This window comes from Lepidochelys olivacea (genome assembly GCF_965140295.1).
Source record: "Lepidochelys olivacea isolate rLepOli2 genome assembly, chromosome: 2".
Taxonomy (NCBI): Eukaryota; Metazoa; Chordata; order Testudines; family Cheloniidae; genus Lepidochelys; species Lepidochelys olivacea.
In genome coordinates this window covers 236,903,617-236,930,557 of record NC_140412.1, presented here as the reverse complement: position 1 = coordinate 236,930,557, position 26,941 = coordinate 236,903,617, and the positions used below count along the sequence as shown (strand labels likewise).

The window sequence follows — 26,941 nt, the reverse complement described above, 5'->3', positions numbered from 1 at the left end:
ACATCCAGCCCTTCAGATGTTTTAATCTGGCCCTCGAGATCCTGCTGGGGTGTGGAGTCCAGGGCTTGCCCTGCTCTGCCCATGCCATGGCTCTGTGTGGCTCCCGGAAGCAGTGGCATGTCCCCCCTCTGACTTCTATGCATAGGGGCAGTCAGGGGGCCAATGGAAGCTGCAGGGATGGCGCCTGCGGATGGGGTAGCCCACACAGATGCCTGGCCACGCCTCTGTGTAGGAGCTGGAGGGGGGACATGCCGCTGCTTCTGGAAGCTGCTTGAGTTAAGCGCTGCCCAGAGCCTACACTCCTGACCCCCTCCTGTGCCCCAACCCCCTGCCCTAGCTCTGATCCCCCTCCTGTCCTCTGAGCCCCTTGGTCCCAGCCCAGAGCCTGTAATCCCAGCTTGAGCCCTCACCCCAACCACCTGCCCCAGTCCAGAGCCCCTTCCCATACCCTGAACTCCACATTTCTGGCCCCACCCTAGAGCCTTCACCCCCTCCTGCACCCCCAATTTCGTGAGCATTCATAGCCCGCCCTACAATTTCCATACCTGGATGTGGTTCTCGGGCCAAAAAGTTTGCCACCCCTGGTTTAACCAGTTACCAACCCATGAGAGCCCTTCCCTCTTATCCCATGACTGTTTACTTTGCTTTAAAGCCTTTGGTGAGGAATCTTGTTAAAGGCTTTCTAAACATCCAAGTACGCTATATCCACTGGATCACTCTTGTCCACATGCTTGTTGTCACCCTCCAAGAATTTGAATAGCTTGATGAAGCACGATTTCCCTTTACAAAAGTCATGTTGACTCTTCCCCACCATATTCTATTTATCTGTTTGATAATTCTGTTCTTTACTATAGTTTCAAATAATTTGTCTGGTTCTGAAGTTAGGCTTATGGGCCTGTACTTGCCAGGATCGCCTCTGGAGCCTTTTTAAAAAATTGGCTTTACTTTAGCTACCCTCCGGTCACCTAGTACAGAGGCTGATTTAAATGATAGGTTACATGCCACAGTAGTAGTTCTGCAATTTCATATTTGAGTTCCTTCAGAAATCTTGGGTGAATACTCTCTGGTCCTGGTGACTTATTACTGTTTAGTTTATCAATTTGTTCCAAAACCTCCTCTAATGATGTCTCAATCTGGGACAGTTCCTCAGATTTGTCACCTAAAAAGAATGGCTCAGGTGTGGAAGTCTCCCTCAATCCTCCGCAGTGAAGACCAGTGCAAACAATACATCTAGCTTCTCTGCGATGGCCGTGACTTCCCTGAGTGGTCCTTTATCATTTCCATCATCCTGTGGCTCCACTGATTGTTTGGCTGGCTTCCTGCTCCTTATGTACTTAAAAACTAATAGCAAAAATATTTTTGTATCTTTTAATAGTTGCTCTTCAAATTCTTTTTGGCCTGCCTAATTATACTTTAACACTTGACTTGCTAGAGTTTATGCTCCTTTCTATTTTTCTCAGTAGGATTTGACATCCAATTTTTAAAGGATGCACTTTTGTCTCTAACAGCTGCTTTTACTCTGTTTAGAAATGGTGGCATTGTTTTTGGTCCTCATGGTGTGTGTGTGTGCATTATTTGGGATATACATTTACTTTGCACCTCTGTTGTGGTGTTTTTAAAAGTTTCCATGCAGCTTACAGACATTTCACTCTGATGACTATTCCTTTTCATTTCCATTTAACTAGCCTCCTCATTTTTATGTAGTTACCCTTATTCATATTAAATAGTATTGGGAGAGGAACAAGCTGAACTGTTTAGTCCAATCTAATCATTCTGGTCTTATTATAAGGGAACTGGCAGGGGAATCAGCATATTGAAAGTCAGTCTACTCCTTTCAGGTGCCTAAACATGGATTAATTTTAAGCACTCAATTTTTAAAATTTGGCCTGTATTTCTGGATACAAAAGAGGTGTGAATATCACCCAACAAACTATGACAACTAGCACATCCATATATCCCTAGCTTTTATACAACTATACTAATAGATTACTACTTCTGGTAAAAATGTTAATAAAGCTCAAGCCTTTAATGCAAGAAGCAGTATAGTGTCAATGAGTTACAAACGTCAAAGGAATTATTGGTTTCAGAGTAACAGCCGTGTTAGTCTGTATTCGCAAAAAGAAAAGGAGTACTTGTGGCACCTTAGAGACTAACCAGTTTATTTGAGCATAAGCTTTCGTGAGCTACAGCTCACTTCATCGGATGCATACAGTGGAAAATTATTATGTACCCTTCCTACAAACAAAAAAATGCCAGGCCAGTTAATGTATACATTAATTTAATACTACCTAAAATGTCTTCAATCTCACCTATGGTAAAAAGAGATTAAATCTAACAATGCATTACCAAAGAAAGTCTCTCACACAACATTCTATATAAAGAAACATGTTTTTACCAGGTTAGAGGTAGGTTGCAAGACAATTAATTTACAATTCAGAGTAATAAAAGACTATTTTGAAGTGTCAACAAAGTTTAGATTTGCATGGCTCTTTACTTTGATTGTTTCAAATATCTGGAGAACAGAATGATTACTTTCTTATTCTGAAAAAAAATCATTATCTTATTACATTTTTAAAATTAGAGTTGAGCTAGCTAAGGATATCTGCAACTTCTAATTCTACTACGAAGAAAGGTTCACGTATTAATCAAAGTAATGCCAATTTCAAATATCTCCACTCAATTTCTCACTGATGAGTCACAGTCAGGATAAGTCTCTGGTTTAGTCATGCTAACTTGCATCCATCATAAACCTCTCTGCTTCCTATATTCTAAATCAAACAAAGGGTATTATTGTAGTCATTCTGAATGCAAGGCCAGGTGACATTCTCATGAAACTTTTAACTATAAAGTTACTACTTTGGAATTGCTTTAAAAACATTTGATCATTTTTTTTTTAAAGTGCAATGTACAAAATTAAGACAAATGTTTTACCTTCACACTTAACATGTGCCATTTGCATTGCAATGCAAAGCTATTTCAGGAATATGCAGGTAATAACTCAGCCACTAGTCAGTGCTGCCCATGTCCCACTGCTTTGAGGCAAACCTTTCTTGCAATAAATATTATATATTAGACTCAGAACAGTTTTATACGTTTCCATCCATCTATGTGCTATGGAGATGTACAATAGTTGGACTGTATTGCCTTCTCTCCATATCTTCCACTTGGAACCCACTTTGTCGGGGTGAAAGTAACTTAAAGGACTTACTGGTACCCCGGAGTCCTGAGCAGGGAGGTGGGTCCTCAACCAGAAGGTGGTGGGACCTTTAAATCCCCAGGCCCTTTAACTTGAGATTTAAAGGGCCCAGGCTCCTGCTGCGGTAGCGACGGTTGGGAGCCCTGGGCCCTTTAAATCACCACCAGAGCCCCATGGTAGCGGTACCTGCGGCGACAGCTGGGAGCCCCGGGGCTTGGGCAGCGATTTAAAGGGCCTGGGGCTCCAGGCCACTGCTGCTACCCTGGGGCTCTGGCAGCGGGGCTCTGGTGGCGATTTAAAGGGCCCGGAGCTCCGTCTGCTGCCAGCAACCCGGGCCCTTTAAATAGCCGGCCAAGGAAGCTGCCCACTGCTGGTACAGTCAGTTGTGTACTGGCTCTTGCCAGTAAGCCGTACCGGACCATACCAGCTTACTTTCACCTCTGCACTTCATCCACAGCAGAGGTTTAAGAGAATTTTCACTATGCGATTATGTGTCCTCAGGCATATCTAAATATTAAGGTGATTAGACATTTTTGATACTTGGGCTGAGAGAATTGAGAGGTTTAGGAACATAGCAATTGCCATGTATCAGATCTGAGGTATATCTAGTCCAGTATCAGCTACTTCAGGGGAAGGTGCAAGAACTGCAGAATAGGGAGACATGGGATAATTTGCCCCCATCAATAGCTCTCGCCCTGGTTTCTAATAGTTACAGGTTGGCTTAAACCTTGAATCATGAGGTTTAATATCTCTTCCAATATTTATACCTAATTATGATAACTCAGGATTTTCTTGATATCCAAACAAATGTTCAATCTCTTTTTGAATCTTGATAGACTCTTAGCACCACCAACTTCCTGTGCCAGTGAGTTCCATAGTCTAATTACACATTGTGTAAAGATTTGACTCCACCTGACGGCATGGGGCATGACCTTCGATAAGCATCAGTGTTATAACAAGGTTGATTAATGCACCTTTCTAGACAATGGAATATTACATATTTTTTCATGTATGTGCACAGTTTGTTTTTCTGGGAAACAGCAGCTCATACTAAGAAATATCTAGTCTATAAGCCGCAGGTTTTGGCAACCCTGGGGAAGCCTAGGCCCTTGTGCCCCTGTTAAATCCAGATTAACAACCCAATTGTCCAACCCTTAGCATATGGGTGAAACAACCTTATTTTCACACACACACACACACACACTAATTTGAATCCAGTGGGACTATTCACAAGTGGTTGTCCATGTCAGTAAGTGCTCCACAAAAATCAGGCTCTAAGTAAAATTACACTATATGGATGAACGTGTGGATTTTTATTGCAAATGGAGGTGTAACAATGTATTGTCAGTTGTTCCAGACAGATTTTGATGACAAATAGCCAGTTCTTTAAAAGGTACTTAGGTGCCTGCTGGAGCTGACAGATTTCAATGAATGTTTGGCATCTCATAGCTTTCGAAAATCCCATTATGCATGTTGCTGTGATAATATTCTGAGATTAATACATATTAACATATTGCTTATCACAAGGCGAATTAAGTAAAATTAAGAAAAACAAAATTTTTAACAAATTTTAGAAAAGTTCACACAGTCTAGTAGACTGATTAGCTGAATATATTCACTAGAAAACAGACTCATCTCATAAAATATACCTATTCATAGCCATGCCAAAAGAGGAAGGCTAGTCTAGTGGTTAGGGTGCCAGCCTGGATCTCAGGAGTGCCAGGTTCAATCCTTTACTCTTCCAAAGACTTCCTGTGCAACTCATTTAGTCTGTCTCATAGACTCAAAGGCCAGAAGGGACTATTGTGTTCATCTAGTCTGACCTCTGGCACATTGCAGGCCACAGAACCTCACCACCCACTCCTGTAACAGACCCCTCACTTCTGGCTGAGTTACTGAAGACCTCAGATCTTGATTTAAAGACTTCAAGTTACAGACAATCCACCATTTACTCTAATTTAAACCTGCAAGTGACTCATGCCTCGGCCATTCCACCCTAGGGGAAAACTCCAACCCAACCCCAAATATGGTGATCAGTTAGAGCATGTGGGCAAGACCCACCAGGCAGATGCCTGGGAAAGAATTCTCTGTAGTAGCTCAGAGCCCTCCCCATCTAGTGTCCCATCTCCAGCAGTTGGGGATTTCTGCTACTGGTAATTGCCAATGGGTCACATGCCATCCTAGGCAGTCCCATCATTCCATCCCCTCCATAAACATATCCAGCTCAGTCTTGAAGCCAGTTAGGTTTTTTGCCTCCACTTCTCCCCTTGGAAGGTTGTTCCAGAACTTCATGCCTCTGATAGTCTGTGCTTGGGTCTCCCATCTGTAATACTGGATTAATAGTACATCCCTACCTGACAGGGTTGTTGCTAGGGTAAATATATTCTAGATTGTGAGGTGCTCAGATGCTAGGGTAATAGGTTCCATGATACAATATGCATATGCAATTTGTGTTCAATATACACTAGAATAAGTGATGCTTCTCGAAAGGCAGCACTAATGCTCAAAAGAACAAATTTAATAGAATCATAGACTATCAGGGTTGGAAGGGACCTCAGGAGGTCATCTAGTCCAACCCCCTGCTCAAAGCAGGACCAATCCCCAACTAAATCATCCCAGCCAGGGCTTTGTCAAGCCTGATCTTAAAAACCTCAAAGGAAGGTGTCAAGGTTCCTTCCCCACTCTGAACTCTAGAGTACAGATGTGGAGACCTGCATGAAAAAAACCCTAAGCTTATTTTTACCAGCTTAGGTTAAAACTTCCCCAAGGTACAAACTATTTTACCTTTTGCCCCTGGACTTTATTACTGCCACCATCAAGCGTCTAACAAATATAACAGGGAAAGAGCCCACTTAGAAACGTCTTTTCCCCCCAAAATCCCCCAAAGCCCTACACCCCCTTTCCTGGGGAAGGCTTGATAAAAAATCCTCACCAATTTGCAGAGGTGAACACAGACCCAAACCCTGGGATCTTAAGAATAATGAAAAAGCAATCAGATTCTTAAAAGAAGAATTTGAATTGAAGAAAAAGTAAAGGAATCACCTCTGTAAAATCAGGATGCTAAATACCTTACAGGGTAATCAGATTCAAAACATAGAGAATCCCTCTAGGCAAAACCTTAAGTTACAAAAAGACACAAAAGCAGGAATATACATTCCATTCAGCACAACTTATTTTATCAGCCATTTAAACAAAACAGAATCTAACGCATATCTAACTAGATTGCTTATTAACCCTTTACAGGAGTCCTGACCTGCATTCCCGCTCTGGTCCCAGCAAAAACATCACACAGACAGAGAGAACGCTTCCCCCCTCCCGCCCCGGCTTTGAAAGTATCTTGTCTCCTCATTGGTCATTTTGGTCAGGTGTCAGCGAGGTTGTCTTAGCTTCTTAACCTTTTACAGGTGAAAGGGTTTCTCCTCTGGCCTGGAGGGATTTAAAGGTGTTTACCCTTCTCTTTATATTTATGACAGAAGGAGATTCCACCACCTCCCTAGGTAACGCATTCCAGTGTTTCACCACCCTCCTAGTGAAAAAGTTTTTCCTAATATCCAACCTAAACCTCCCCCACTGCATCTTGAGACCATTACTCCTCGTTATGTCACCTGCTACCACTGAGAACAGTCTAGATCCATCCTCTTTGGAACCCCCTTTCAGGTAGTTGAAAGCAGCTATCAAATCCCCCCTCATTCTTCTCTTCGGCAGACTAAACAATCCCAGTTCCCTCAGCCTCTCCTCGTAAGTCATGTGTTCCAGTCCCCTAATCATTTTTGTTGCCCTCCACTGGACGCTTTCCAATTTTTTCACATCTTCTTGTAGTGTGGGGCCCAAAGCTGGACACAATACTCCAGATAAGACCTCACCAATGTCAAATAGAGGGGAACGATCATGTCCCTCGATCTGCTGGCAATGCCCTTACTTATACAGCCCAAAATGCCATTGGCCTTCTTGGCAACAAGGACACACTGTTGACTCATATCCAGCTTCTCGTCCACTGTATCCCCTAGGTCTTTTTCTGCAGAACTGCTGCCTAGCCATTCGGTCTCTAGTCTGTAGCAGTGCATGGGATTCTTCCGTCCTAAGTGCAGGACTCTGCACTTGTCCTTGTTGAACCTCATCAGATTTCTTTTGGCCCAATCCTCTAATTTGTCTAGGTCCCTCTGCATCCTATCCCTACCCTCCAGCATATCTACCTCTCCTCTCAGTTTAGTGTCATCTGCAAACTTGCTGAGGGTGCAATCCACACCATCCTCCAGATCATTAATGAAGATATTGAACAAAACCGGCCCCAGGACCAACCCGTGGGGCACTCCGCTTGATACTGGCTGCCAGCTAGACATGGAGCCATTGATCACTACCCGTTGAGCCCGACAATCTAGCCAGCTTTCTACCCACCTTATAGTCCATTCATCCAGCCCATACTTCTTTAACTTGCTGGCAATTTCAGATGACAGTACAGCATTATGTACTACAAGTTTCAGGAGTACAAAAGGCACAAAGGAAAGAAAGCCACTTCTGCTATTAAAGGCCAATTAAGTTGTTAATGTTTAGCAGTTATTGTTTGTGACCCCTACTAACACAGAGAGCTATTTAAGAAAAAAAAAAACCTATGTTCTAACTCGAAGAAAGTGTAACTTAGGCTATTATATAATCATATATGTAATTCAGAATGATAATGTACTCTTCTCTGGAATTATGTTCCATAATGTCTTTCATTGGCTCATCTCTCAATCACTGGTTTTCTCTGCCTGTTTACGTAATCAGACAAAGAGCCCCATGGGAAGCTCATGGAGAGATCGTTCCCTCACCAACCTGGTGCACAGGGGGACTGCAGAGTCTGCACCATCCTTCAGGAAAGTAATTTGCTCCTCTCCCTCCTTCTCCCTCACCCCCCTTACCTGCCCACGTGGCCTGCATCAATCTTCAAGCTGATGTAGAGAGGCAACTGGGCCCTGGATCCACTTTCTCCCTACCCCTCCATGCCTTGGGCAGAGGGTGCTGTTCCTACGTTCCCTGGAGCACAAGGACTTCAATTGTGACAGGCTCTGACACAGGCCTAAAAGGGGGGGTGGGAAGATTCCTTGCTCTTTGATTTAATTCTGTGCAGCCAGACAGGATAATACCACACAGGTAAGCTGAAATCACAGGTTATTTATATACACATATATACACACACCCATACAGAACTCCCTCATTGTCCACACTGATAAATTTCATTCACTAAAAGTAGGATAAATGTTGACCACCATAAATCTAATTCTGCATTCTGTTCAAATGAAATGAACCTTTCATTAAGAAAGGGAGAATATCATTCAGGGCTTGATCCAGCTCCTATTGAAATCAATGGCTAAACTCATTGGGCTGGATTCTCTGGGAAGAACTTCCTTATTCTCCACAATATCCTTTATGGCCCTATGACATACAGCGTTAAGGTTGTGCATCCCTCACTTCTTTGAACTAGCATGAGGTCATTCCAGACTCCATGTACTAACTACAATCTAAATCAGACTAACTCAGGGGTGGGCAAACTTTTTGGCCCGAGGGCCACATCAGGGTGCGAAACTGTAGGGAAGGCCAGGTAGGGAAGGCTGTGCCTCCCCAAACAGCCTGGCCCCTGCCCCCTATCTGCCCCCTCCCACTTCCCGTGTTCTGACTGCCCCCCTCAGAACACCCGACCCATCCAACCCCCCTTGCTCCTTGTCCCCTGACCGCCCCCTTTTAGGACCCCCGGCCCCAAACCCCCCCCCCCCGGATGCCACCCTCTATCCAACGCCCCCGACGCCTATCCATACCCCTGCTCCCTGACAGGCCCCCCCGGGTCTTCCATGCCCTATCCAATCCTCCCTATTCCCCGTCTACTGCCTACCCCCCCCCCATAACCTCCGCCTCATCCAACTGCCCCCTGCTCCCTGTCTGCCCCCAGGACCCCCTGCCCCTTATCCAACCCCCCCACCCCACCATGCCGCTCAGAGCAGCAGGAGCTCGCAGCCCCGCTGCTCAAACAGAGCCAGTCGCGCTGCCCACGCGGTGGCGTGACTGTGGGGGGAGGGGCCTGGGGCTAGCCTCCCTGGCCAGGAGCTCAAGGGCCAGGCAGGACAGTCCCGTGGGCCGGATGTGGCCTGTGGGCCGTAGTGCCCACCTCTGGACTATCTAAACACTGTTAGTAAACTAGTTGCCAAGACCATAGTTAGTGATATTCTGTATCCATGAATAATTTGTGTTCCTTTATATTATCTAATTTCAAACCAGTTAAGTTGATTTTTTTTAAAACGAGTAGTCCAAATCTAAATCAAAACATTAAATGAGCTGTTCTTAACTGTTAACTTTTACACGTCTCCCCACCATGTTTTAAAGTTACAACTTTGTCTGTAAAAACATAACATACCAAAATCCACAAGTTTAACTCCTCCTTCAGTGGTCAATAGGATATTATTTCCTTTTACATCACGGTGGATGGTTTTGTTTTCATGCAAATGCTGAAGCCCCTGAAAAATAAGTTATAAATCCATTCACATTCTGTGTATTAACTTTGCTGATATTTTTGTGCTATGTTTTTTCTCTCTTTCTAAACTTAGTTTCAAAATGAGAACAGCCTCCAAGTCCAAAAATGAACTACCATTTCATTTTCTAATATATGGACACTTACATAGTCAGTGTATTTTGATTCTGATTTCTACTTCTCCTAGCATTTTTGGTACAAACCCTCTAGAAATGCTATTCTTATTCAAAGAACACTGAGTCAACTATCAACCAACAATGTGGGATAAACGGACTTTTAGTGATTTCCTTTTCTGGTAGATAAGTTGTATGATGACAGAAATAAAGAGGCATTATTAATCTTGGTTATATATTGGACCATTAAAACAGAAAAACAAAGAAAAGTTCTAAGGTCTAATAATAGTTTCAGTGCAGAAACTCAAACTCTAATTAAATAGCAAGGATAAAGATATTTTGTTTTGATCAGCTACAGTGATTTTTCTTTTGAGAGATTTCAATTTGTTGTACATTATTTAATTACAAAATAGATGCTGCCCCACAACAAGAGACACAGAACAGTATTTTTGGTATGTTGCACTAGAATCAGGTTATAAATGGCTTTCCCATCCCATCAACATTTTTGAGATATCAAAAAAAAAAATCATCTCTCCCCCCAATTTGGGGGGAAAGTCAATCTAGAAAATTTTGGCAAACTGAAAATCTGACCTGAAGAAAAAAGAAAACATTTTGTTTTGATAATTTTGAAATCCTTTGTTTCAATTTCTACCATTTTTCCAAAACATATTTTTACTATAATTAAGTTAAATTTCACAATAAGTCATTTCAAACAGGAAATCCAAAATTTTTTGTTTAGAAAATGTTGAAACAAAACATTTTGACAATTTCAAAGTATTTTTCTCCCAAGATTTTTTTTAAGTTGAAAAATTTGTGAAAGCCAACCCTTTCCCATAAAGAAGTTCATTTTCAATAAATCAGCATTTTCCAGTGAAAAAAATGTTTATTAAAAAAATCCCTGACCTGTACATCATGCTTTTAAAATGGAATATATATATTCATTTGTTGAAAAAAATTAAGGGCTTTTCTGCGTTGCCCCACAGTTTGGACTACAGGGATATGAACAATAGAGTGCACCAAAGTGCACCCCCCATGTGGATGCTGAGGGTACAAACGCAAAGGTTCCTAGTTCATGGTAAATAGCACTCTTCAAACAGGATTTACAGTAATGTGAACTAGGAGCCTTTAAGTTCGTGCCCTCCGCTTCCACACAGGGGAATTACAGCAGAGCTGTAATTTGATGAACACTGCTATTGCACCCCTGCAGAATCCAAACTGTGGGGCAGTGTAGACAAAGTTTATTCAAAGAATATCTCAGGCTGTCAACTGGACTGTCCATTCATTGACTGTTTTTAATCTTACCATAAGAGCTTCATGTAAAATATAAGCAATTTCAAGTTCGTCCATCCTTTCACCTCTCTTCAAAAATCCTTTCACCAGATCAGTCACAGATCCTCCATTGCATAGCTATAAAAAGATCATGATGGAAATTAAAGGAGAGAAGTGATCATATCGATTCTAGTTTTCAGTAGATTCCATTTTCATACCTACACATGATCCTACTAAGCTGATAACCTAGCAATGAAATGTATTTAGTGCTCATAATATCTACTCAAACAATTGTCTTTACATTTTATACCCAACATTGTTCCCTCTTTCTGCATCTGTCTCCTCTCTTCCTACAAATACACATACAACATCTTATCTCTCTAATTTTTTATCTAGATGTCAACTTTCTTCTGAAGCTAAAATTACTGTCGTGCTTTTAAAGAGACATTTTGTGGAGACATTTTGATAGCTCCTAATGCTCATCAAATGCAAGGGTATCAGTGCTACAGATAATTATGACTTGGATTCTCACGTCTCCTTCAGTACACTTGGCACCACATACACTGTGCAAAATGGATTTAAGACAGCTGGAGACAGCCAGTGGAGAATTTCCCCTGTATAGAGAAATCTGCTGCTGTTTTAGCTGCCATCTACATCAGCTGTCTCCCCAGATGCTGATACAAGAAGAGGAAGCAGCATGTCGGGGCATACTGGGGGGATTACTGGGGCACAGTGGAATGCAGCTCTTCAATGCCTGATCTTCCACCGACATAAGATTCCTCAGGGACATTACCAAGTAACACATGCCTTAGAGATGCAGGGGAGCTGCTACCTTGCACCAGGACCAAGTGGCTCTGGGTTAGGGCTCCATAACCAGCTCCCAACAGCCCCTCTACTACACGGTATCTAAAATGCCATTTGGACCTCAACAATCCGTCTTTATATTTCTTGGACCCTGGAACTAGTTGTACATTGCAGTTATGTCTCCAAAAGAAAAACTATTTAGATGCAGAGAAGCCTAGAAGACAATCTACTTTTCAAAATGTAGGTCTTTTAGTGACTTAGTGTAATGCACAATATGAGCTGATTGATTGAGGCTACAATATTTCACATGTTCACTTTAGTCACTTAAAACTCTTCATTAGGATAAATCCATGGTGTAATTTTTATAATCCAGTCTGCCTGCAGCAATTATGTACATGGGAGGATTTAGTCAGTACTGTCAGCACTTTTAAAACATTCACAATGATGTCAAACTTGCATGTACATTTTCTCTTCCAAAAAGTAGAATACTCTGATAAAACAATGAACTATGTTGTAGGCATTATGCAGTATAGGCTCAGTAGTTTCCCATAATAAAGTGTAAAACGATAAGATTACATGAACATAACATACAGTAGTAATTCCATTTGACTATAGATCCTGTAGCCTATTCAAATCAAGTACACTGGTTTTCAATAAAACCTTTCAACTCAAGAATTGCAGATGTCAGATACCTATCTATTTTATCTATGTTCTTCTGTCCTAAGAACCCTGTGACACCCTGGTGTTTTCTCTAGGCAAAAAATGCACTAATAAAAGATTTGCATCTTAAGGAAGAAACTGTTTGGTTTTTGTATAAATGGCTGTTTTTAAACACTAACCTCTTTACCTACTGTAATTATTTCTATGTGTACAGTTAATGCAACCAAACACCTAAATGGGCACTACCCAGTATCAAAGTCTTGCTGTAAGAGCTTTCTATATTCAGGTAATATAGGGCTCAACCCTGCAGGTTGCTGACCATTATGGCAACAGTCCTGGCAAACATTTAATCCCATCCTTAACTTTAAGAGTGTGTGTTGTTGCATTGAAGTCAACAGAATGAGACTAGTCACATGCTGAAAGTTAAGCATGTGCTTAAGTGCTTTGCTGGATTGGGTTCAGAATCCCCAGCACCTTGAAGGATTGAGCCCAAAAATCTTAAACCTTTATGGCCTCCGTTTTTCACCAGCTTTTCCTTTTTTGGAAGCACTATTAATTTCTCCTGGGCTCCAGGAACCTCTACTTTCACTTTTGTAACACTAATTGTACAGATGGACAGTCAGACCTGATGTAAATGAGAGCAACTTTGTTTAATTCAATGGAGTTGCACTGTTAACACTACATCTGTATTTGGCTCTAAGCGTTAGGTGGCAGAACATTTATTAAATAAATTAAATAAACAAGCTGTTCCTTTATCAAATACTAGACATGGAAGCAAAAACAAACAAAACAAGTTATTTTCTGCTTCTGATAAAGAGGTCTCTTTTTTTGTGTAGCATGGTCTTGATTGAAAGGGTTGGTTATTTGCCAGTCTTTCTGGTCAAAGAAAATGTTCTCTGATTTGGTCATCTGGTGAGAAATACACTGTTCCACGGGGGGGAAAAAAAAGGAATACTCAATACATCTGGAAAAAGAAAAGGAGTACTTGTGGCACCTTAGAGACTAACCAATTTATTTGAGCATAAGCTTTCGTGAGCCACAGCTCACTTCATCGGATGCATACTGTGGAAAGTGTAGAAGATCTTTTTATACACACAAAGCATGAAAAAATACCACCCCACTCTCCTGCTGGTAATAGCATATCTAAAGTGATCACTCTCCTTACAATCTGTATGATAATCAAGTGGGGCCATTTCCAGCACAAATCCAGGTTTTCTCCACCCCCCCAACACAAATCCACTCTCCTGCTGGTAATACCTTTTCTAAAGTGACCACTCTCTTTACAATGTGTATGATAATCAAGGTGCTCCCCCCCACCCCAGACGTTCTTGTTAAACCCTGGATTTGTGCTGGAAATGGCCCACCTTGATTATCATACACATTGTAAGGAGAGTGGTCACTTTAGATAAGCTATTACCAGCAGGAGAGTGGGTTTGTGTGTGTGTGCATGGGGGGGGGGCGGGAGAAAACCTGGATTTGTGCTGGAAATGGCCCAACTTGATTATCATACACATTGTAAGGAGAGTGATCACTTTAGATAAGCTATTACCAGCAGGAGAGTGGGGTGGGGGGAGGTATTTTTTCATGCTTTGTGTGGTATAAAAAGATCTTCTACACTTTCCACAGTATGCATCCGATGAAGTGACCTGTAGCTGATGAAAGCTCATGCTCAAATAAATTGGTTAGTCTCTAAGGTGCCACAAGTACTCCTTTTCTTTTTGCGAATACAGACTAACACGGCTGTTACTCTGAAACCTGTCAATACATCTGGGTCAGTCTTTATGTAGTGACGTAAAACTCACATTCAAATAGCTGGGAGATTAGCAGGGTTTTTTAATACTTTCTCAGCTATGCTGCTTCTGTTAACTCTGTTTCATTTCACTTTTCCCATTATAAGTTAACAACTCAGAGGAGGACCAGGTAATATGAAGTAGTGTGCAATTGCAATGATTTTACTATTTGGTGAATCAGGGGACAGCCTGGGAGAATGTAAAAAGGGGCATGTAAACAAGTTTTGAACTGAAATACAGAGTGCACTTGAAGTTCAATGGAAGTTCAATAATGAATCTTAATCTTACTGAGGGAGATTTAATTTTAAGGCTTGAAGATCCAAATGCCTCAATCTTATAACCATTAAATATACGGACATGCAAGCCAAAATTCATTTTGTTTTTCTCTATAACATTTAGACCCTTTTTTCCCGACAGTTGGGATGCAGGAATGCCAAAAGAAAACTGGAGAAGTGTTACAATGTAGGCTGTTGAAAAAGGAAAAATATTATTAAAATACAAGCTAGAAACAGAAAGTGAGATTAGAGGAGACATTTTAGCCACATGCTCTTCTCTGAGCTGGGGGGGGCGGGGTGGGAGGGGAAATCAGGTTAGTATTAACCTTGCTCTATTTTTACACAGCCCACAGAAGACCTCATGGGCAAAATACATCTCCCAATCTCATTTTCTATTTCTATTGCCTATTTTTACTGGCTTAGCAGCTCCTTGCTGCTTTGCCACCATGCTGCTAAGTAGAGATCAAATGGTAGGTGGTTATTTTCCCCCTTGATGAAGCTGTCAAGGTAAACTAGCAATGTTGAATATATATTTATCTTAACTATAAGACAATACTAAGACTCAGATGGGAAAATATTGAATTAAGGTTGCTGTACTACCCAAGTCTACACCTTAATGCCACTTTTTGAACTATGTCCCTGAAAGTCATGATGCCTACAAATGAAATTCACCCATGTCCAAAATTCTGTGCAGACAGCACAAATCTTATCCACCACTTAAGTCTCAATTAAGCCCTTGTTTCAAGGGCTTACGTGGTGCCTATGCCACAAGCTGGTCCTTGCAGAGAAGTAAATTTCAGATGTTAATGAAGAAATTTTATATGGTCTTTGGCAAGACTTGAACTTCAAATATAGCTTTTAAGTACTGCACAAGGCCTTGGACCCTCTGCCCTGTGGTGAACTTCATCCTATGAGATTCTCTCAATGAAACGAGAAGGTTACTAGCCCTGTGCAGTAACTCAGATTCTTTGAGATGTGTGTCCCTGTGGGTGTGCCACTGTACATGACTGTAGAGCAGTGCCCCTAGTTGTAAATCTAGAGCTTTGGAGTGACATCTACTAAGGAGGATAGGACAGTGCGTCCTAGTAGGGCATCTAATGCCACACAGTAGATGATCACATAATGTTGACTAAAGGTGTTCGTGGATGCCACCTTACAAATGTATCAGTAATTGGTACATTGTTTAGAAAGGCTATCGAGGTGGACACTGAGTGAGTGGAATGCATCCGAGTTCCAGCTGGGGGTTGAAGTTTGGGTCATTGGTAGTAAAGGTGTATGCAGTCCAAGATCCATTTTGACACGTGTTTGGATATGGCCGATCCCTGCGATCTTTCAGCAACAGAGAGGAAGAAGCGTGGCTACTGTCTGAATGATTTAGTTCTGTTGAGATAAAAAGTTAGTGCTCATCTGACATCCAAGGTGCATAGTGTGGCTTCATGCTGGTTGCCAGGTGGTTTGGGGAAGGAGGAGGGAAGGTGGACAGGTTGGCTTAGATGGAAAGAGGATGGTACCCTGGGTAAGAACTTTGGTTGTGGTCATAACATGACCTTATCTTTGTAAGAGACAGTGTACCTTCTGTACACAACAGAACCTATTTTTGCTACCTGTCAGGTGGATATGATGGTGACGAGAAACGCCGTTTTCATGGATAGGTTCACTGAGGGCTGTTGAGACAGTGCAAAACTAGGCTAGGATCACAAGGTGGAGTAAAGTCGCATATTTTGGGGTAAAGGTTTTGTAGGTGCTTAAGGAATATTTTTGCTATTCGGAGGGTAAGTATCAAATGATCTTCTATCTTGGAGTGGAATGCAGTAATGGCAGCCAGAGGTACATGAAAGGAGCTTGTAAATAGCTCTGATCTCTTAAATTCTAGAATTCTAGAATTATAACATTCATAAACCAGTCGGAGAACACTTCAATCTCTCTGGTCACGCAATTACAGACATGAAGGTCGCTATCTTAAAACAAAAAAACTTCAAATCCAGACTCCAGAGAGAAACTGCTGAATTAGAATTCATTTGCAAATTGGATACTATTAATTTAGGCTTAAATAGAGACTGGGAGTGGCTAAGTCATTATGCAAGGTAGCCTATTTCCCCTTGTTTTTTCCTATCCCCTCCCCTCCCCCCCCCAGACGTTCTGGTTAAACTTGGATTTATGCTGGAAATGGCCCACCTTGATTATCATACACATTGTAAGGAGGGTGGTCACTTTAGATAAGCTATTACCAGCAGGAGAGTGGGTTTGTGGGGGGGGGGGGGGGGGAGAAAACCTGGATTTGTGCTGGAAATGGCCCACCTTGATTATCATACACATTGTAAAGAGAGTGGTCACTTTGGATGGGCTATTACCAGCAGGAGAGTGAGTTGTGGGGGGGGGGGCAGAGGGTGAGAAAACCTGGATTTGTGCTGGAAATGGCCCAACTTGATTTTCATAGACATTGTAAGGAGAGTGGTCACTTTGGATAAGCTATTACCAGCAGGAGAGTGGGGTGGGAGGAGGTATTGTTTCATGGTCTCTGTGTATATAATGTCTTCTGCAGTTTCCACAGTATGCATCCGATGAAGTGAGCTGTAGCTGACGAAAGCTCATGCTCAAATAAATTGGTTAGTCTCTAAGGTGCCACAAGTACTCCTTTTCTTTTTGTAAATTCTAGAATGTAATCCAGAATGAGTGGAAAAGGAGCGCTCATTGCTGAGACATGTTTGGTGTCACACCAAGTCTGGAATCTTTTCTATTTATGCACATTAGCATAGCAAGTTGTTGAACATTTTCTATTTAAAAGAATCTCTTACCTTTTCTGAACAGGTCATCTCTGTATCCTGGAACCACGAAGGGCCATGCCTTCATATGGAGGAGTTCTAGATTTGGATGGAGAATTTTGCCTATGTCCTGTGAGAGGAATATTGATTCAACTGCAGGGTGACTGATGGACTGACCACCATGTATACAAGGTAAGGATACATATCTGGCATGGCCATGTTGGGACTGAGAATGACTGGCTCATTCCACCTGCCCCTGGTGAAGCACTTTGAATAGTAAGGGAAAGGGTGGAAAGGCATAAAGGAGAGATGCATCTGATATAACGAGGAATGAATCTCCCAGACCTGCTCTTGAGCAGAATTGTGGGCATTTGGCTCTTTTGGGTGTGGCAAACAGATCTATGTTTGGGAATTCCCTGTGGCTGAGTATGTGTTCTCGGGCTGATGTGTCCAAATCCTGCTCATGGTCTTGTGAGAACTGCCTGCTCAGTGAACCTACGGTGGTGTTCTGGTGTCCAGGTAGGTATGTGGCAGAGGTGTTGCCACACTGAATACACTAGTTCCACATAAGAATGGCCCTAATTAGCCACACCAAAGGTCCATCTAGCCCAGTATCCTGCCTTCCGACGGTGGTCAATGCCAGGCGCCCCACAGGGTATGAACAGAACAGTAATCATCAAGTGATCCATCCTGTGTCACCCATTCCCAGCTTCTGGCAAACAGAGGCTAGGGACACCATCGCTGCCCATCCTGGCTAATAGCCATTGATAGACCTACCCTCCATTAACTTATCTAGTTTTTTTGAACCCTGTTATAGTCTTGGCCTTCACAACATCCTCTGGCAAAGAGTTCCACAGACTGACTGTGTTGTGTGAAAAAAATACTTCCTTTTATTGGTTTAGCCTCACACTTTCTATGCCCCTCCTAGACTAAGCTTTTCATAGCATGGATTGTCAATGGTCTTGTACAGTCACAAACATGCTGTCAGTATTTGGCAGACAAGAGTAATCCAATCATGATACAATTCAGGTAGCATAGTCTAGAAGCAGGAATCAGTTAAGGGACACTATCTTTGAGCTGTTGCTGTCTACAGACTGTTCTTGCTTGATTAGCTCCGACTTCTGACATAGTGAGCAGCTTTCAAAGGGCTCTTCCTAAAAAGAGGGGAGAGGTCCTTCAGGAGTCCTAAAGTGACCTTCCCAATTCTGGTCGGCTGTGCACCATTATCACGATTTCTGTAATTGTGTGCCAGCTGTCCTTTAGACCAGAGTTCCAAGCAGGCCACTGCCAGACTTTGTCCACTAACCCAAACTACAAAACTGCAAGTGCACTTTGGTTAAGAGAGAAGTTATTGAACAGTTGTTTTTTTTTAAAACAGAATTTTAGTGCTTCTGTGCATAGCGATTGGGACCTTGCTCTCCCTTGTCTGTTAATATAAGACATGCAGGCGATGTTGTCCATCATTACTCTTATGGTCTTTTGTTTGACTATTGGTAGAAAGTGTAGGTATGCATTGCAGACTGCATGTAATTCCATGTAATTTGATGTGTAATGCGGACTCCGGTGAGAACCACTTTCCTTGCACTGTGTGGGTCTGTAGATGAGCTCCCCAAACAAGTAGGGAGGTGTTGGTTGTCAGTATCAAGGATAGTGGTGGTTGGAGGAAGGAAACTCCCATGCAGACATTTTGGGATTGTTTACACCAGTCTAATGAGTCCTTGACCTTGAGTGGGAACAAACGAAGTTACTTTCAGGCTGTGCCTGTGGGGTACATACACTGTTCATAGCCATCCCTGGAGACAGATCAATGTGGCTGCTGCCATATGACTGAGCAACTGTAGATAAGTTCTGGTGGAGATCTGTGGGCTGGTTCTCATGGTGGAGATGAGACTGATTTTTGCAGAAAGTCTGTGAGCAGTGAGGAGGCTCTGTCAGGCACCAATAAACTCCAGACATTGGACTGGTTTCAGTGTAGATTTTTGCATGTTTATCTGGAGGCTGAGTTTCAAGAAAAGGTCCATTGTTGTTCTTACAGCTTCGAATGTGTTGACTCTGGACAGAGCCTTGAGTAGGCAGTTGTCTAGGTATGGGAACATTATATTATCATCTACAGAGGTACACCACCACTGCATGGACTTTGGAAAATACTCTGGGCACTGTAGAGAGGCCAAAGGGTCGTACCTTGTACTGGTAATGGTCGGACCTCAGGACAAATTTGAGGAATTGCCTGTGGAAAGGGTATATGGTGATATGGAAGTACATGTCTTTGAGGTCGAGGGCCGAGAACGAGTCCCTCTGTTTCATTGTCAGGATTATTGTTAATAACATGACCATTTTGAATCATTGTAGTTTGACAACTTTGTTGAGGTTCCTCAAGTCTATGATAGGTGTCCACCTGCCGGACTTCTTTTGGATTAGAAAAAAAATGGGAGTAAAAACTTTTCCCTCTGTGTTGGAATGGGACCAGTTCTATGGCTTCCAGTTGCTGAAGATGGTTTATTTTTTCTCACAGATGCTGTTCACGGGAAGGGTCCCTGAAGAGGGACTGGAAAGGGAGAGGTGGGTAGATGAGAGAGAGAGAGAAACAGAATTGAATACCTATTTCTGGCAATTTCTTAACACCCGCTTGTTGGGGGTGATTTGTCACCATATCTGATAGAAGGGGGTCAAATGGTCGCCAAACTGACGTAGTAATCTGGATGGTTGTGGCATCTGGACCAGTGGGAGTCATCTCACAACCTTGTTGTTGTTTGAAGGTGGATGGGTGAGGTGTAGTTGCCTGCGTTGATGTATGTCTGCATTTGGGAGGAGGTCTCTCTCACCTGCATTGTGGATCATAATGCCATTAAGGGGTTAAATGAGGAGGTTGAGATTTTGGGATAGGCTGATATCAACCCTGTCTTCTCTTTGGTGCTGGCGTATAGATGATGAGTAAATGCAGAGTAGCTCTGGAATCCTTCAATGAATGAAGGGATTCAATGTGCTTGGCAAATACTTTAGGTCCTTCAAATGGCAGATCTTCCACAGTAGTCTGCAGCTCCTTGGGGAACCCTGCAGTGATGAGACCTGTCTTATTACCACAGAATTTGCGATGAATTGGGCCACCATATCCACGGTATCCAGTGAGGCATGTAGTGCTGTATGTGCCAGAAGTTCTCCTTCCATCATCAGTGCCTGGAACTGGGCATTTTTTGTCCCCTGGGAGATGTTGACTGAATTCAGTGACTTTCAAATAGTTCATATGTTTGTATTTGGCTAGAAGTGCCTCGTAATTAGTAATGTGAAACTAGAGAGTAGGTGTGGAATATGCCTTGTGACTGAAGAGATCTGGTCTCTTCCAGTCCCTGTCATATGGGATTGCCCTGGAGTGGCGTTGTCATCCTTGTCACATTGTCATGTACTGCATTGACCGCAAGGGAGTTGGGAATAGGATGGGAAAAGAATTCCATGCCCCTTTGCAGGGACATAGTACTTTGTCTGCTCGCTTATAGGGAGGTGGTATTGATGCTGGGGTCTGCCAGATTACCTTGGCTGGGTCCAACAAGGCCTCATTGATTGGGAGTGCTATCTTTGCCAATGTGGAGATGTGGTGGTGAAATATCTTCCTCCATTTCTTCCTCGTGTTCTTCTAACAAATCTGGCTCTAGGTCGGGAGGCCTAGAGACCGATGAGGATGAAGAGTGTATTTGTGCCTGTCTTTGATCTCGGGGTGGTTTGGGAAAGCATGACCTATACGTGGCCCAAGGGTCCCAACAGTACCCGTGGGGGGGAATTGGTATATGGGGTTGCATCCATGGGGGTCCATATCAGGGACCTGGCTTGCTTCTGGTCTCTGATATCAAGGATGGTAGTATGATTCTCTGTGTAGCCCTTGATATAATGGTGCGGTGCCAGGTGAAATGGAGTACTCCTCCTTCTCCTCACTGGAGAAGGGTGGTGCAGTCCTTGGTGATGAAAGAGAGTGGTGTGGTAGGAGTTGTGTCTCCAGGGGAGAGGTGTGCACTGTGGAGAGCTTGGTATGGAGAGTGGAGACTCTGGGTTGTCAGCGACAATCAGGTCTCTTGGGTATCAGAACTCTTGCGGTACCAGCAGGAGCATCATTGGTATCAGTGGTTGTCCAGAGATTGTGGATATTTCCGGTCCCGAAGGTGGAGTGCATTCTGTTGAACAACCAGTAGATGGCACTGAGGGCCATGTACGTGCTGGGGGCTTGGTTGGTGCTGACATACTCAAAGTAGTTTGTTTAGTTGAAGCGGTCAGTGCCGATTTCGAGATCCTTGAAGTATCCTTCTTGGTCCCGAGTGACTGTGTTCCCTTGTCCACTTAGGGTCCTTGGACCTCTCCATATCGCCAGTACCAGAGGTGCCCAGATGGTTATAGGAGCTTGGTCTCTCTCCTGAAGATGTTGAAGCTACCGATCTCACAGGGGATGCCTTTCTTCGGGGCAGCTCCTTAGTGGGTGAGCTTGGAACCTTTTCTTCTAAACTGGGCGGGAGAGCGTAGATTTTCTCTTAGTAATGGATGGCAAGTGGGAGTCAGCCAATGACCATGGGGACGTTGACCGCCGCGGAGGAGAGGTATCAGGGTCAGGCTCTGAAGCTGGTCACAGTGAGCTCTCCATTAGTAAAAGTTTTACTCTCAATTCACAGTCCTTTCTGAACCAAGCCTTCAATTTGAGGCAGTGGGTGCACTTTTGTGATACATGCCACTCACCCAAACAGAGTATGCACTGTGAATGACTGTCGCTCACCGGGATGGCCTCATGACAGGAGAGGAACCTCTTAAAGCTGGGGATCCGGGCATACCTCCAAGTAGGGAGAACTTCCCAGTAGGGAAGGGTGTAAAAGAGAAAGCCTGCACTAATTAATTATGGACTGCACCCTTTCCGATTAGGGCTATTCCACAGGCAAAAGCCTAGCTTTGGCATCCTCTGACCAGAATTATTTGTTTTGAATTTTAGCTTCAGTTGAGTTAACTGGAATTTTTGCATGACAAGAAATCATGAAGGCAGTGGAGCTAAATGAAAATAGAAAGCTCTTTGATAACAGTGAAGTATCTATAGAAGTGAGGCAATGCGAATTATCATTCTGTTACAAGGTGGCCCACTGTGAAGTCTCATGGCCAGAACGTTAATTAGCTCATGTCACTATTGTACAGTGTTCTTCTGTAAAAGCTTATTGGAATTTTTGTTGAAAGCTATTATGGTTTAAGGGAAAAACGAAATGTATGAAGATATGAAGATACTGTAGAAGCTAAAGGCATGATCCTGCATGGTACTGAGTGCTCTCAACCCCCACTGACCTCACAGGATCTAGCCCCCTATGCATTAGTATTGCCTGCTAGAGCTAGGGTTGCCAACTTTCTAATCACACAAAACCAAACACCCTTGGCCCACCCCCTTCCCTGAGGACCCGCCCCTGCCCTGAGGACCCGTCCCTGCCCTGCCCCTTCTGAGGCCCCACCCCCATTCACTCCATTCCCCCCTTCCATTGTCGCTTGATCTCCCCCATCCTCACTCACTTGCTCATTTTCACCAGGCTGGGGCAGAGAGTTGGGGTGCAGTAGGGGGTGCAGTGCTGGGGCCAAAGGGCTTGGAGTGTGGGAGGCGACTCCAGGCTGAGGTGAGGGTTGGGATATGGGAGAGGGTACGGGCTCTGGGCTGGGGTAGAAATGAAGGGTTCAAGATGCAGAAGGGGGCTCTGGGCTAGGGCAGGGGGTTGGGGTGCAGGAGCAGGTGAAGAGTCTGGCTGAGGATGTAGGCTCTGGGGTGGGGCAGGATGAGAAGTTTGAGGTGCAGAAAGGGGCTCTGGGGTGGGGCCGAGAGGTTCCGAGTGTGGGAGGGGGCTCTGGGCTGAGGGTTGGGGTATGGGAGGGGGTGAGGGCTCTGGTAGGGGTGCAGGCTCTTGGATGGGGCCGGTGATAAGGGGTTTGGTCTGTAAGAAGAGCTGCAGGGTGTGGGCTCCAGGAGGAAATCTGGGTGCAGGAGAGGGCTCAGGGCTCGGGTGGTGGTTTGGGGCTTGGGCTCCGGGCAGCGCTTACTTCAAGTGGTTCCCAAGAAGAGGCTGGCATGTCCCTCCAGCTCCTAGGAGGAGGCGCGGCCAGGCCAGTTTGTATACTGCTGCCGCCGCCAGGCACCGCTGACACCTCCACCACCCCCACTCCCATTGGCTGCGGTTCAGGGCCAATAGGAGCTGTGGAGCTGGTCCTCGGGGCGGGGGCAGTGTGCTGAGCCCCTGTTGCCTCCCCTAAGCCTAGGAGCCAGAGGGATATACTGGCTGCTTTCTGAGAGCTGCGCAGAGCCAGGTAGGGAGCCTGCCAGCCCCACGCCAACCAGACTTTTAACAGCCCAGTCAGCGGTGCTGACCCAGGCCTCCAGGTTCCCTTTTCGACCGGGTGTTCCAGTCAAAAACTGGACACCCAGCAAGCCTAAGTGAAGTTGGAACTGGTCTCTTCAATAAGGAAACAGCAATTAAAGGCCCTTGTTTCAGGGGAAAGGGGGGGTGGGGGGAAGCATGGATTTTCTTACACAAGTTTCAACTAGCTGGTAATCGTGGGGGGGGGGGGAAGGAAGTGAGAGGGAAGAAACAGTAGCTGTTGCTGTCTCAATTTCCCAACTCATGTAAGAGAAAAATGTAGACAGAACTGGTTTTCAGTCCAGTTCCCAGTGGATGGTGTCCTCCCTATGGCTGATTTGTCAGAGGTTTCTGCCTCTCAGAATGAGGTACAAATGGGACCAAAAGGAAGGGTCTTGGGGTCTCCACTCCCCCAGTCACCTACTGGGCAGACAAGGAAGGAATATACAGAAGAGCAAAGCATAACTGAGCTGCTGGTGTGCAGACCTGTCTTATGCAATAGATTTATAAAATGACATTTGAGTCCAACACGTGAAATGTCAATTTAAATTGCAAGCACAAAGTCTTCCAGCTAATCTTGCATGTTTTACTCATCATTCATCTGACACAGATGACATTTCTATGCACCTGACTATTAGCAAGACATACATATTGTTCTCAAGCCAGATAACGAAGGATTCAACATTAGCTTTGTTTCTGAAAATTTAGAGTACCTGAAAGTTTAGTAGATTAAACAGATAATATTCCTACATTAATATGCCCAACTACTTGAGATTTGTGCTCCGGAACTGAACTGTCAACTAATATCCCTGAGCTCATCAAGATGCCATCATCCTATTTCAACAGCTTTGTTGATGAATACTTGGGCAAACACACATTATCTTGATCAACTATAGAGCTTATATGATCTTGAAAATTGGTTTGGCACTTCAGTTACAGGGGACATGTGTGTTATAAGGACACAGATTGTAGCCTACACACAGTCTTGACTTGCCACAACATTATCATGCACCAAAGTGATGAGACCAGCCCAGCCACTCATCTCTGGTTTCCTAGCTCTTATAGTTGTTCAAGAATCAAAACTATGTTTCTCTCTTTCATTGTGATCAACATGCAGCATATAAGTATCTTCAGCCCCTTCACTGGCCCTATCTTATTTCTAGCATTGAATTTGATAAAAACAAAGGACCCTGTGTTGGTGCAACTTTGTTTTCAGCTGTGTCCCCAGGATATACTGACTGCGGTTCATGATGAACTTCATTTCCATTGGTAATGTGCCATTTTCTTATTACTAACGGTCTCATTGATGAATACCATCCCAGTTATAGTAGCAAATATTGACCGTGAATACTTCTAGGTTTAACACCTTGCCAAGACTGATAGTAACTTCTGCAGACAGAGCTGTGTCAGCAGCTTCACTATTCAATAGTGCCGACTGTAGCCCCCAAATAACACCTCCCTTCTCCCAGGGAGTGACTTCAGACTACTTCCCTGCAGCCCCCTTTCTGCTCCCAGCTTCCTGTCTCTATACAGAATCATAGAATATCAGGGTTGGAAGGGACCTTAGGAGGCATCTAGTCCAACCCCCTGCTCAAAGCAGGACCAATCCCCAGTTTTTGCCCCAGATCCCTCAAGGATTGAACTCACAATCCTGGGTTTAGCAGGCCAATGCTCAAACCACTGAGCTATCCCTCTCCAATGATTAAACCCTGCCCAGCTCGTTCTTCCTCACCTGGGCTCCCTTGTTATTTAGTCAGGAGATTGCTTAAGCCCCCTGATTCCCCATAGCTGTTTCTGATTAATTGGTTACCCTTTCTTAGGATACAAATGTGGGGTGAACACTACATCACAGCATCTTTCCTCAAATTTGATTTAGTTTTGATGGTCTGAGGCAATATTGCATGTATGTTGTGCTCCTTTATATCAACTAAAGTCTTTAGGGCAGTTTAGACAGAACCTTATGGGTGTTTGTTTATCTTTTTCTATATTGCCTTTTAAATTTTATTTGACTTGACAAGATGTCTGGAGAGAGGAAAAGTTTTTCCTTTGTCATCATGGAAGATGCACAGTGGTTCTGCAGTTCTGGCCTCTAACCTCCAATGAATATGTTTTTTAGCTGAGTTTAGGGGTTTTGTTTATTTTGGGTTACTAATTAAGATCATGAGTAACAACTGTTGTTTATTAAATCAGGTGTGAGTAGCATCCACAGAATAAAGGAACAAAATATTTCTGAAGACACCCTTCCCTTACATAATACAGTGTCAAGTTTAAGAGCACCACTCTCTCATACAGTTTTGGCAACAGCGTCTTTCTCTCATATGAAAGCATTGTAGTAAGCCCAATAGTATTGAGCTGCCAAAACAGTTAAGTATTTGCTGAGAGAGAGTCTCCAGTTATCTACTATGTTGACCATGGCTGAGTGAATAATTTGCAACAAGTAATTTGTTCAATTATTTAACCTCTTTCTGATCCACACAATGTATAATAAATAATAATAATAAAAATAATTAATAAATAATAAAATATGAAAGACATCCCATAAAGTAGTAGCAATGTAGTTTGCATAAATGTAAACTAACACTGATGCACCTAGAAATTTGAACACCTTTCATCATAACTTGGACAGATGGATTAGTGGGATTGTATAATGTCTAAAAATGAACTACCACAAATCTAAACCCTCCACAGTGATGTCCTTTAAAGTACATCAAAATACCTATTTCAGAGGTCATCAGATAGCTCAAGGTACTTAAACATTTAGATAGTAACAAAGATAATTCATTTGCTCTAAACAGTGATACAATATAAATGACATATCACATTACTGTTCAGAGACAGATGATCATAAAATAACAGTCTATAAATGACACCTACTCCACCTACAGCTTCACCATTAGCAGATTCCACACCTAGAAATAAATTTTGAGACAAACAGCCTTTTATAGATGCCTTCTTTCAAAACATCAAGGCCTATGAATAAATCCATTTCATAGAGGGCAGAAATGTTTTAAATTGATTGCACATTTCCAATCCAGCAGACTTGCTAATAAACTATATAACATTTGGCTTCAAACCAAAACTAATCTACAGATGGACATATAGATCCTTTCTGGTATTCATACACTCTCCCAACACGGCTTGGATCTTAATTTCCTTTAAAATAAAATCATTCAAAAAGTCAAAGTGCTGTACAATACTGAGTAGCTGAGGGACCTTTATT

General features: G+C 43.3%; 1 protein-coding gene across 1 annotated transcript in view; it reads right to left on the bottom strand.

Annotated features, from left to right (window-relative positions):
* Nucleotides 1–26,941, bottom strand: part of LOC311516648 (myosin-IIIa-like) — a gene marked incomplete at its 3' end in the record, with an annotated part of 191,094 nt that overhangs the window by 12,096 nt on the left and 152,057 nt on the right. The window contains exons 4-5 of the mRNA XM_084620947.1: nucleotides 11,111–11,215; nucleotides 9,582–9,681 (exon numbers count right to left, since the gene is read on the bottom strand). Coding sequence (XP_084477073.1) covers nucleotides 9,582–9,681; nucleotides 11,111–11,215 — 205 coding nt within the window. The remainder of the gene's footprint in view (nucleotides 1–9,581; nucleotides 9,682–11,110; nucleotides 11,216–26,941) is intronic.